We start from the raw sequence: 12,337 nt of genomic DNA on the forward strand, positions 1-12,337 counted from the left end.
AAGTACAGCAAGGGTAGGCAAAGTAATTTAAACCACTGTTGCTTTGACAATGAGCTCAACTCACTAAATTCTCAATGTCTCCATGGTCAGAGAGTCTTGTCAATGGTTTCCTATTCTAAATGCCAACCAATGGCTTCACCCAGGTTCTTCCCCTGTGTCAGCAAGCTGTTCATGCCATGTTTCCGAGTGCTTTGTCTATTTGGAGGTTGCTAATTGTCCACAAGAAAGAGCACGGCAACCTCAAGTCCAGGGATTTCCCAGCTCTCAACTGTGGACTCCTGTTTGCAGAGCTCTGAGGCGTGCCATCTTACTAGAGCCATCAATTACGCTGACAGGGGCTGCAGCGTGAGATCAATCCCCACCCTCCTGTGGAAAGAGACTTGCTGCCAGTTCGGAATTTATAACTACATAGTTTGCGTGTCTCTAAAATGACATGCTTTGTATGTGCCCACGTGGGGAAGCTGCAGCTTTTAAAGAACATATTCTACAGTGGAACAGATTTAACAGACAACTAAGACACAGTGGCTTTAAAATGTTTCAGAATATAAGATGCAGTTTCTACCTCAGGTTTGTCTTGTTTCTGTTAAAGCATTCGTAAGATTTCCTGTAATACTTGGTACCAAGTGACAAGAACACAGCATCACATTTGCAGTCGGAGCACAGGGCTATTTCACTACGACACCTGGAGCACTAAGCATCCTAGCAGATAGGAGTCAGTCATTGAGCCGCAGCCACACAGGCTTGTACAATGGGGAGACAGCAAGACTCAGAGTCCACAAGGGTACAGGGGTCGGAGGAGAGCCAGATAGCCAATTTATTTCCTTTAGGCAGAAAATACTTAACTGCTCTGCTTTGTTCTGCAAAATGAAGATGGGAATTCTTTTAACAAGCTCAGTAAATAATTTGTAACTATTCATTTCTAAAATGAGTAAATGAATAGGAAAGTCTTCAGATTGTACAAATGTACTGTCGATGTTTGGGGGAAAACATGGGCTTTCTTGTTTCATGTCTTTATTGTCCCCTTTCCCCACATACTTTCCATAAGCTTCTAACAGCTTAGATGATAAAAAAAAATAATCATTAGGCAAACTCATTTTTTCTGTCCTCTCGGCAAGTGGGAGAACATGCCTACAACACATTCCCAACGGGGCTTCTCTCAGAGTTACTTAGCACATAGGATTCCTCTAGAATTACAAATCTATTTCAGCTCTTAAATTAAAATTCATCTGGAAAGAACTGCTTTTCCCTGTTTATATAACATTGTCACATAAAGAGTGTTAAAAAATACTTCTCTAAAAATAGCCTGTGTGAGCTAGGGATTAGCAGAGCCCCGCTGGAGCTGCTCCTTTGTAGTTTTTTCCACGATGTGCTTGCACAGTGGTTTTGAGTGTGTTTATTAAAGTCAGCACATCAAACAGGATCAAAGAGAAAGTGAGCGAGAACCCAAGAAACCCCAAGTGTGTTGTCTCATAGGGGAGCTATGCAGATTCGGATAAACAAGTGCGAACTGTTGAGGTCTTAATGAAGAAATTTTCGACAATTATTTTATCTCGAATCCTTCTATACAGGACACCATGTGCGCAGCAGATGCTGTGCCGTGTGCAGCACCATTCCCTCTCTGTTTAATGGCGTGTCTGAGATGACTGCTTTGTCACTGTGCTCAATTTGGTTAGCAAATAGTTGAGAGGTGCAGCTGCTGCAGATGCTCACAACAGTTACACAAACCATAAAATCAAAGACTCAGCTAAGTATTTCTGCATTAGAGTCAACCTATAAAAATCTGACATTAATTCCATTGAGCTCAAAGATACACCATAAAAATTGGGTTGAATACAGAACATCACCACTTGAAAACTACAAAAAGAAATATGACTACTGGTAGGGTGTGTGTGAGAGAGAGAGAGAGAGAGAGAGAGAGAGAGAGAGAGAGAGAGACGAAAACTATACCTAACTGCCAGGTGTGGTGCGCATCTTTAAGCCCAGGACTTGGATGGCAGAGTCAGATCTCCAAGCATGAGGCCAGCCTAGTTTACATACTACATAGCTAGGACTACAGAGTGAGATTCTGTCTCAAAACAAAACAAGTTAAACAAACCCAACAACAACAACAACAAAATAATGCCCCAACCCACCAAAACAAAAACAAATAAAAAAAAATCCAAACTACACAAAGTACACATATTTGTAAGCATTTCAAATAAACTGAACAACTGAATTGAAGACATCTGACTACATAATGAAATAAATGTTAAATGCTTAATTTATGTTTTTTAAAATAGTTATAACTATATATGTACTTTTAAGTTGTGTGGTGATCTTGGTGTGATGGCCAAGTTCAGGGATAGCCTTGTTTCAAGGTGAGTTCCAGAGCAGCTTGGGCTGCAGAAAGGGAGGCTCTCCTCCACTACTAAAAACAACCCAAACCGAAGGAGCTGTGCAGAGATCTCTATTCCAAGGCCCCCGACCCCAGCCTTCAGCAACAACTAGAGCCCGCTCCAGGCTTAGCTAACTTACACACAACGGATTCTGCTGACTAAACTTGGTTATGGTTTCACCATTGTAAATTTCTTCAATTAAATGACTAATTTCAATTTTGATTTAATGTGACACAAAAAAACTTTAAAGTGTTTGATCTAAAGTATTTTTAAATCAAAGCCCAAGTTTCTATTTTTGTGTTTAACAAGATAAGAACATAATTATAAAAGAAGAGAGTATATAATTTCTCTAATATAAAAGGGGAAATTTCAAAAATAATTTATTCATAAATTTTCATTTAGCCATTTATATGGCTAAATGAGAAGTTTTCAATTGTATTGCAGAGAAAACAATTATGAAGTACAAATATCTTTAAAAGTGAATAAAATAAAGCCAGCAAATGAGTTTAGAGGGAGTGAGGACAAGACAGGAGCAGGGCCTGCATACAGCTCAGCCCGACGTGTTTGGGTCCTGCCTTCCCGGCCATGACGGAGGGGCAGTGTCTAGAAAGGCATGGGACAGCAGACTTGACACTGTAGTTTTCAGGGTTGGAGAATCTTTCATGCCCCCAAACCCTGCATTTTCCATTTCTAACTTTAAATACAACAAAGAAATAAGAGTTTTTAGCTGGGCTGGTTACAAATACTTCAGTGAGGAAAAAGAAATCATCTATGTTTTGGCTTGAATTTATTACCACTCAACTATAAAAGCTGAAACAAACAAAAAAACCTCTTAAAACTACTGTGTTCAAACTGGCTTTCTAAAACTAAACCACAACTAGTCTCTAGCTGCCACTTCATTACGTTTTGGTGTGCAGCTAAGATGCACACAGCTCAAGGACCGTCAGTGCACAGCCTCCTCCACACAGGCAGGACTGAAAACGTGCGGTTCCCTCCTGAGATCTGCTTAGAGGACTCGTCTGGCACGTGGCTCTCAGCTTTCCCAGTAGCAGTGTCTGTAACTGCAATGGTTATTTCCTGCCCGTATTGACTTTTCTTTTCACAGACCTTGTGCCCACCCTTTCTGATTAGTGTGAAAAAGCACCTAACAACTTAGTCATAGTAGCCAAAGAGAAAAATGGCGACATCATGGCCAGTCAGCTTCTTGCCCTGCCACAGTCCTCAGCAGGCCTTTGGTGGGCTGTACACAGAGGCTCAGCCTTCCCTGGCCAGGTGTTGCTGCTTGACAAAATGCCTCAGTGGCATTCTTGCCACTGCTACCATGGCAACTTCTCATGTTAGAATAAATCATTCCCAGTGATGCAATGTACTGCATTAGTCACCTGCAAGGCTTACAAGACACAGGTTATTGGGCTCTGTGCCCAGAGTCTGATTCAGTAGCCTGGCGGGGGTCTAGCACACATTCCCAGCACGGTCTCAGGTGATCTGATGTGTCACAGACTGTACCGCGTGTCACAGACTGCGTGTCACAAACCGCACTGTGAAAAGTACTGTTCTAATGTTTCAAAAAAGCTGAAATGCTGTCACAGCCTTCTCAGCTCAAAGAAAGTTATGACCGAACAGTCCTAACGGCAACGGCAAGAGCGAGCCTCAGGAGGTGGACAGGGCTGTTGGAGGGCGCCGTTCAGGGCCTGGAATACCCCAGGCTCACAGGACATCACAACCTCAACAAAATGACAACAGCTCTACTCCAAACTGCACTGAACCAGCATCTCTGCAATAAGGTCACAAGCTAGAAATGTCCGAATCTCTAGTGACTCTGGAACTTATTTCCACATAGCACAGATCTATAAAATGCTGCCCTTTCATCTGCTAACATAGGGTGCTGTTTTCTCCTCTCCTCCCTCCACCCACCCTCCTTCTTCCGTCACTCACCTGGTACTCTTTGTGCTGCTCTGACACTAAGGCTTCCACTGAGGGTTGACAGCGATGCTAACACACACGGTGTATGAGGATGTGGGACGGTTTCCATGGAGACCACAATCTGGGTAGTGCGGACAGAAATTTTTTGAAAGCAGGAAGTGGCTCTCCACATGTTTTCTTGAAAAGAAGTCTGCACTCCATCACAGTGAACTCTGGGCTGAGATGACTTTCCGCGGTAACATCTGGAGACGGGAGGCTCGTCCTTATTTAGGATAGTGTCCGATGGGGCTGAGGTATCTTTGCTATGTTCAAAGCTGTGTACCTTTTTAATCTTCTTTAAAAAATGATTTATCTGATCCAGTTTGGTGAAACTCAAGTTAGCTTTCAAAGGCTTTGATACATCCAAGTTGATGTCAGCTATAAAAAAAAAAAAAAGGAAAGAAACTCACTGGAGCTCTCTAATTAAACTTACCGGAGGTTTCTAATTAAATGTTAATCAAAGTGCCAGCGCAGTGCGTCTTTACTTGTCACCTCTCCACGTGTAGCTGACCAAAGGAGAGTATTACTGAGCTGCTTAGTGGCCCACACCTGGACAGGTCCTTCTCCCTTCGGGTTCTATGGCAAACTGAAGCAGGCTTTCCAGTTTGGTACCTATCTGAAACTGGTACTTTCTTAATTCCTTCTCTTCCCCTGTTGAGGGCTCTAGGGCCCAAGCACAGGTCATGACACTTACTTCTGTTTACAACTCTTTATTGACTCCTATTCATTTATGATATAAAAAGTCAAGTTCCTTTGATACAAGAAAAAATATTGCCTTTAAGCTGTAGCTCCTGCTTGTCTCACCTTTAAAGGTTCCATATATAGAACCCACTTCTCCTGGTCCTTACTATGTCTAACACAGGCATTTGTTCATGGGTACAATGTGTCTCTACTGTGTCTGGATAATCTCTAATGTTCAAATACTGCTCAGCATTTTCTTTAAGAACTTGGTTCACAAGGTGGAGCATGTGTTCCTCCTTGGGGTTCTACATCTGTATACTGTGTTTATATGAGTTACATGTCCTGCTAGTTAAGAAGACCCTAACTACATATCCTCTGTCCTCAGTACACGACACCAGGCTTCAACATGAAACGTGTGTTTGGGTTCTGGAACATTTTTGAAGATACTAATCTGGTTCTGTGGCGGGAAGAATTCTAATAATGAACGTCCCCCTAAGAGTCCCGTCCCCTGGCTACTGAGCTAGACAGAGCAGAGATACTGCTCTGCTGTAAAGGAGTCCATGGTTACGCTCAAGGCCCCAGGTTAGTGAGATGGAGATGATCAAAGGCACCAGAAAGAGATACCAGGGAAAGTTAGAGATGCGAAGCCTAAGGAAGGTGAGGAGAAACACGCTGGCCCTACAGTTGGACAACAGCTAGTCAGGACTTGGGGCTCTCCATCCTACAAACACAAGGCACAACTGGAGTGAGTTTAGAAGCAGGCTCTTTAAGAAGTCTCCTCCACATTACTGCAGATCCCAAATGACACACTCATTTAGATGGAAACTAGCTGAACCCATCTAGGCACAACTACTGTCCAAAAGAGACTTCATTCATATCTGTTGTAATTTGTTTATATCAATAAAAATATAAATTCTATATGGTTGCTTACCCACACAACATATGTAGGTCCTGATGTGAACATGAATAAAATTTCTGGGTCTAGGAAAATTGGTTTTAGCTTGTTTTACCATTCCCGATGGCAAAGTTATTAAGCACATAATGCACTTTTCCTCTGCTGTGCATTTACTCCTTCAATACTGTTTTAGGAACCCAAGTAGGAGAGGAATATCGTCTCTCCCACTGGAAAGACGACTGTAAAATCTCCAAGATGGCTACTTGGGAGATTCTGAAAAGCAAATGATGTGGGATTACCCTCTGTATGTGGTGAATATTGTTGGTTAATAAAGGACTGCTTTAGACCTATAGCAGGGCAGAAGTTAGGCAGGCAGGGAAAACTAAACTGAATGCTGGGAGAAAGAAGGGGGAGTCAAGGGAGAAGCTATGGAGCCACTGCCATAGACAGACATGATGAAACTTTGTTGGTAGGCCATGACCTGGTGGTGACGCACAGATTAAAGGAGGTGGGCAAAATTAATATGTAAGCCAATAAGAAGCTAAAGCTAATGGGCCAAGCAGTGATTTAAATACTATGGTTTCTGTGTGATTATTTTGGGGCTAAGCAGCTGGGAACCAACAAGCGGCTCTCCTCCAACAAATTGACTCCCAATGTGGGGCTAAATCCATGTAAAACCTGACAAAGCTTAAAAAGAAATTCTAAACACTAGAAAACAAAGTTTAGTCACATTTATTTTCCCGAATGGGCTTTGCTTGCTGGTAGCATGCTGCAGCTCCTTTAAGAGAGATCTTCCTGATTCAGTGGTAGCAGGAAAAAAGTCACACACATTTGGAATGCTGGCTTTCTGGGCCATGCTGCCAGCATGAACTCTAAGGAGGTCTTGCTATGGAGCATTTAAATGGTTTTTATGGGCAAAATTTTACAACTTGCTTAATGGCAACATAGACTGGCTGTGTGCCTAAAAATGGGGATGTGAGTGAGCATGGCTCTCAGAGGCAGCAAACAGCTCCGCCATGCTGGGCTGGGCGGGGCAGTCAGGCACTGCTGTGTTTCCCCTAGCAATGGTGCAGCTTAAGTTTTTAAGAAGTGCTTAGCATTTTAAGAAGTGCTCCTGGACAGTAGAGAATTACAGATATACAATAGGACAGATTTATAAATGAAAGACCTCTAAATGGGTCACAGTGTTGGATAAATGTATGTAGGCTTGGGAGAGGAAAGAAAGAGAGTCATAAAAGAAAATAAATAGCTTATAAAAAAATAAAACAAAGTCTTTAAAGAAACAGAAAACAGCCATAGATTAAAGGAGTAAAGATAATACAATAATTATTAAAAATTAATAGTGAGAAAAGCCACGTAAAAATGGAGTATACGCAGAGAGTCTCGATTATGTATATTATTGTGTTTTCTTTTAATTTTTTGACTGTGAAGTGCGTGCATGTGTTTCATTGATCATAACATAGAATCCAGAAAGGGTACAAACACATATTTCTGAAAAAGTCACGAAAGCAATTACACAAAATAAACAAAGTTGTATTAGCAAGTGTTGTTAGATATATATACAAAAAGAAACAAGTACTTCGACCCCAACCTCATTCAAAAACTAGATTAAAATGTGTAATGGATTTAAGTATAAGGTACAATATAACATTTTTTAAGAAACATAGGTGAGTTTCCAGGTAGAAAAGTAAGGAGTCTTGGCATTCTAGAGATAAGACACAATTCTTGTAGATGGCACAGAAAAGCATGATTCACAGTTTTAAAAATTTATAAACTAAATTAAAATTTATTAAGTATGGTACATTAAAGGTAAGAGAATGGCAGTATAATAAGTAGGGGTAAGAGGGGTATGTGGCTCTGTTTAAGAGGGCTATGCAGTTATGTCTCATTCAAATTCATGGACTTGTACAACAGAAGGCAACTTTGTTGCATAGTAATGAAAAACAATTACTTGAATGGCTATTGAGCACTCGATGGGGAACAGGAAAGACCCCTCCACATCTGAGTCTCACATATGACCACAAAGGCTAGTAAAATGGGCTTACATGACCTTGTGGGTCTAACAGGTCCACCTTTAGCTCACTTCACATGGAGCCAGACTTCCCCCAGGCAGGGAATACCTAAAGCCTCAGTGTGCTCTTCAAGTTAAGTTTCTACTTCTCCCAGAGTCCACACAAGACAGTTCAACATTTATTCTGAACCATAAACGATGAGGTCATGGTGGCCCCTTTTCAGAATCTGAGAATGATGCAATACTATTTCTTTCTTTTCTTTTTTTTTCTTCTTCAAGACAGGGTTTCTCTGTAGCTTTGGAGCCTGTCCTGGCACTAGCTCTTGTAGACCAGGCTGGCCTCGAACTCACAGAGATCCGCCTGCCTCTGCCTCCCTAGTGCTGGGATTAAAGGCATGCGCCACCACCGCCCGGCAGTGCAATACTATTTCTAAATGTCAGGAAAATTATAGGATTATTATTAAATTTATTAACATCATAAGATGTAGCAGATGAAAATTAGGAGCTTTAAACCCAAGCCTTAGTCAGTAAAACTCGAAAGCACAGGTCAGTTTGGGGGAATCTTAAATACTTTATCATGGGAATAAATAGTCTTTCACATATTGTGATCATGTGGCAAAACAAATGTTAAATGCAGACTTTTGTAAATCAGTAGAGTTCAAATTCCTATTAATTCAGAAAAAGAAATGTATACTAAAAACCTAGTCATTTTGGTAATATTCAACTATACATGTATCTGAGCTGTATTATTTTTATTCTACTGAATATAACTTTTTGAATAATCTGAAGTTGAAAAGACACGTTTCCTCAAGCAGATGAAAGGACGGCCCACAGTATTTATTCACATAATAGTAAAAAGGAAGAAGGCGTATGTGTAATTAATTAGGGCAAGTACGGTTTCCTGTCTTCTTCGCTTTCTTTTAAGAGACTCTAGGAGATTGCCACTGCAGACATGATCAGCAGGGTCTTGTTCTAAGGCAGAAACAGGACTATGAGCAGTGCCATGGGACATGCATTCTTACACAGGCCACTCTTAAGTCTCAGAACGTCAGAAGCACAGCTTCCTCAGAATATGAAAATCATGTCCGAGTGTTTCCATTCTCAGACATCAATTTTGTCTCCTGAGTGTGAAGTGTGGCTTCTGCTGACCTGGGGCAGGGCCTGGATTCTGAGTGACTTGCACCTACCACTGAGCACCTCCCTGGCCCTAGAGCACCAGCCGTGACCCTGTGCAGTCATGTCCAAGCTGCTCTGTGTGTCAGTTCTTCAGGATCTGATGAGGACAAATGTGATATCATAAGTAAATTCTCTTCATCAATGAGCAGCAGCTGAGGAAGGTTCTCAGGAAGCCTGAAATCCGAGAGCTACACATAGCACAAGGTAAGTGTAATGCTAGCTTTTCAAAGAGACGTGGTGGTGTTTAAAACACTAAAATTATTCATTTAAAAAAACAAATGCTTGTATGCATACATATGTACAGAGGTCCTCTCCCTGTAGGGAGACCGTAGAGCCTTCCTGCTGAAGAACAGGCTGTTGTTGTGCAGCCTCCTTTGGACAAGAGGCAATGAGGTGAGACCACTCTACCAGGCAGCGCCCCTCCGCCAGTCAGCCCGGCAAGTGCCTGGAACGTGCACACTTGTTGGCACAGAGAGCTCAGCAGCATGTCTGAGTTCTTCCACTGACATCACAACTGTCATGCCTGCTCATTCAGTAAATTGTCCTGATAGTTGTGGTGTTGCTCTGTGACACACAGAGGTCCTTCCGCTCCTCCAGCCAATAGCCACTGAGAGACCACGCCCCAATGGACCTCCCGCAACATTGTACTACCAAGTGTCAATAGGCTTCCACATTCTTAAGATGTGTGTGTGTGTGTGTGTGTGTGTGTTTGTGGCAGAAAATTAGTACCTTCATGATGAGCATTTTCAATTTCACAAGCACAAGGAGGATATTTTTAGAAATGGAAAAATTGTAAGAAAAAGTGTGTTATGTATACACATAGAAAAATAAAAACTGGGCCATCAAATTGCTAAAATACAATAAACTCATCACTATTAAAAATGAAAGAAACAGACTCAGAACTGTTTTCAGTGGAGACACGGGGAGTTATATAGAATAATGCTATGTGCGAATAGTAAACATTAACTAAATCGGCACAGACTGTTAATGTGGGCTTTATTCCAATTATTATCGGATTCTTCATCTTGAGAGTTTTGAATTTTTTCATAATCCTTACTGAACTTTAATAAATGGACTATTTTCAAAGTTGAGATTTTAGAAAAATACAGTAACGGAATGTCCCAGCTGAGTCATCTTGTCTGCCAGATCAAGTTTCTCACCAAGCCTGGAACATATTTTGTATCTTTAAATTACCAAATAAACCCCTGGCTGTCAATTATTAGATCCTAATTGCCCTTCCAAACTCTCTCAACAGCTACCAGGAAACAGAATGACGGACTGACTATTGAGTTAAAGACGATTAGACCAATACAAATAAATTACAGTTATTTCATGCTTCCATCATCCTGCAAGGTGACTTAACAGTGAGCGGGAAGGAATCATATTACAATAATTCAAACCCCAGGGTGACTCTCCTTAGGTTATGAGGTTATGGTATGCACACCTTGTGGGGGACCAAACACCAACGGGAGAAGTTTCCTGAAAACGGTCCCAGCTATTTTCTCATTCAGAAGTGCCAGCTTGACTTACGCCATTAGTCATATCACTTACATTTATGATGTATTTTCAAATCTTTTACAAAAAAACCAATGGGTTCAATATGGCTTGTTATACTCACATCTTAACATCTATGAAGGAAAGCTTCATCGTTAAGTGTTCCTTCCTTTGGAGTTTTATTTGTAAAAGATAAGATTTTATTTTAGAGCACTAAAGCTCAGCCCAGGAGGATGGCTGTGCAGACGGACAGCGGTATCCCTAGCCCTACGTGAGGGAGTGAGCGAAGAACACAGCAGTAACATGCTCCAACCAGCTTGACTTCCTGATCATTTTAACCAAACCTTTTTACTACTTAGTTATAATGCACTTACCTCTTACTACTGGATCATATACATTTTCTGTTACCCAATAATTCAAATTCTGATTTTTGTTACATTGTTCAAATAAATATATTCCTGATGATAGTGGAAAATGGAGATTGTGAAGTCAGAAGACTTAGATAGAAACCTAGAAGGCTGCTGAAGTGAAATCAATGTGTGTTCATTGAAGGTGAGACTGCGAAGTCTCCAGCAGGGGCACACCGGAGTGCACCACAGCAGGGGCACACCGGAGTGCACCACAGCAGGGACACACCATAGTGCACCACAGCAGGGGCACACCGGAGTGCACCACAGCAGGGACACACCGGAGTGCACCACAGCAGGGACACACCATAGTGCACCACGGCAGGGACACACCATAGTGCACCACAGCAGGGACACACCGGAGTGCACCACAGCAGGGACACACCATAGTGCACCACAGCAGGGACACACCGGAGTGCACCACAGCAGGGACTGTCCTGAGTGCACCACAGCAGGGACACACCGGAGTGCACCACAGCAGGGACACACCAGAGTGCACCACAGCAGGGACACACCGGAGTGCACCACAGCAGGGACACACCATAGTGCACCACAGCAGGGACACACCGGAGTGCACCACAGCAGGGACTGTCCTGAGTGCACCACAGCAGGGACTGTCCGGAGTGCACCACAGCAGGGACACACCGGAGTGCACCACAGCAGAGACACACCGGAGTGCACCACAGCAGGGACTGTCCGGAGTGCACCACAGCAGGGACACACCATAGTGCACCACAGCAGCGACACACCGGAGTGCACCACAGCAGGGACTGTCCGGAGTGCACCACAGCAGGGACACACCGGAGTGCACCACAGCAGCAGCCTCTCTCCTCAGGGAAGTCTAGATGAGGGCGTGATTGTTAATTTTGATTGGCGGTCCAGTGATGTGCACCTGTGGGAGCTCCCATGAGGGTGTTTCTGAAGAGAACTGACTGAGGCAGGAGTGAGCAGTACTAATCCATGGATGGAGGTCTGTCCTGGATATGAAGGGGAGTGAGAAAGTCAGCTGAATCCAGAACCCCTTCCTCTGCTCCTGACTCACTGAGATATGAGTGGGTAGCCTCCATCACCATGAACAGGAGCTGCTCATGCTGGCCCTGCAGACAGACCACCTGCTCTGATCCCGAGCCAGGATGAATCACTCCTTCCTAAAGTTCTTTGTGTTAGGGATTCTGTTGCTGTGGCAAGAGAAGAAACTAATGAGGGGCTAAATATATCAAAGGTTCCACTAATTTTGGAGTTTCTCAATAGTGACAATGAATCAGGCCTTCTGGAGGGAGAGGACGCTGTGAGTTTACAGTGTAGTGAGATTTCTGTTATCTATTTCTATTAGCTG

General features: G+C 42.7%; 1 protein-coding gene across 3 annotated transcripts in view; it reads right to left on the reverse strand.

Annotated features, from left to right (window-relative positions):
• Vps13b (vacuolar protein sorting 13 homolog B) overlaps positions 1–12,337 on the reverse strand; it is a 470,084-nt gene that overhangs the window by 133,124 nt on the left and 324,623 nt on the right. For all 3 annotated transcript variants that reach the window (XM_041637454.1, XM_041637453.1, XM_041637452.1), the window contains one exon: positions 4,311–4,715. In XM_041637454.1, the coding sequence (XP_041493388.1) occupies positions 4,311–4,715 (405 nt within the window). The remainder of the gene's footprint in view (positions 1–4,310; positions 4,716–12,337) is intronic.

This window comes from Microtus oregoni, unplaced genomic scaffold (assembly GCF_018167655.1).
Source record: "Microtus oregoni isolate MIOR12 unplaced genomic scaffold, Mior012 000053F_ref0000044, whole genome shotgun sequence".
Classification (NCBI taxonomy): domain Eukaryota; kingdom Metazoa; phylum Chordata; class Mammalia; order Rodentia; family Cricetidae; genus Microtus; species Microtus oregoni.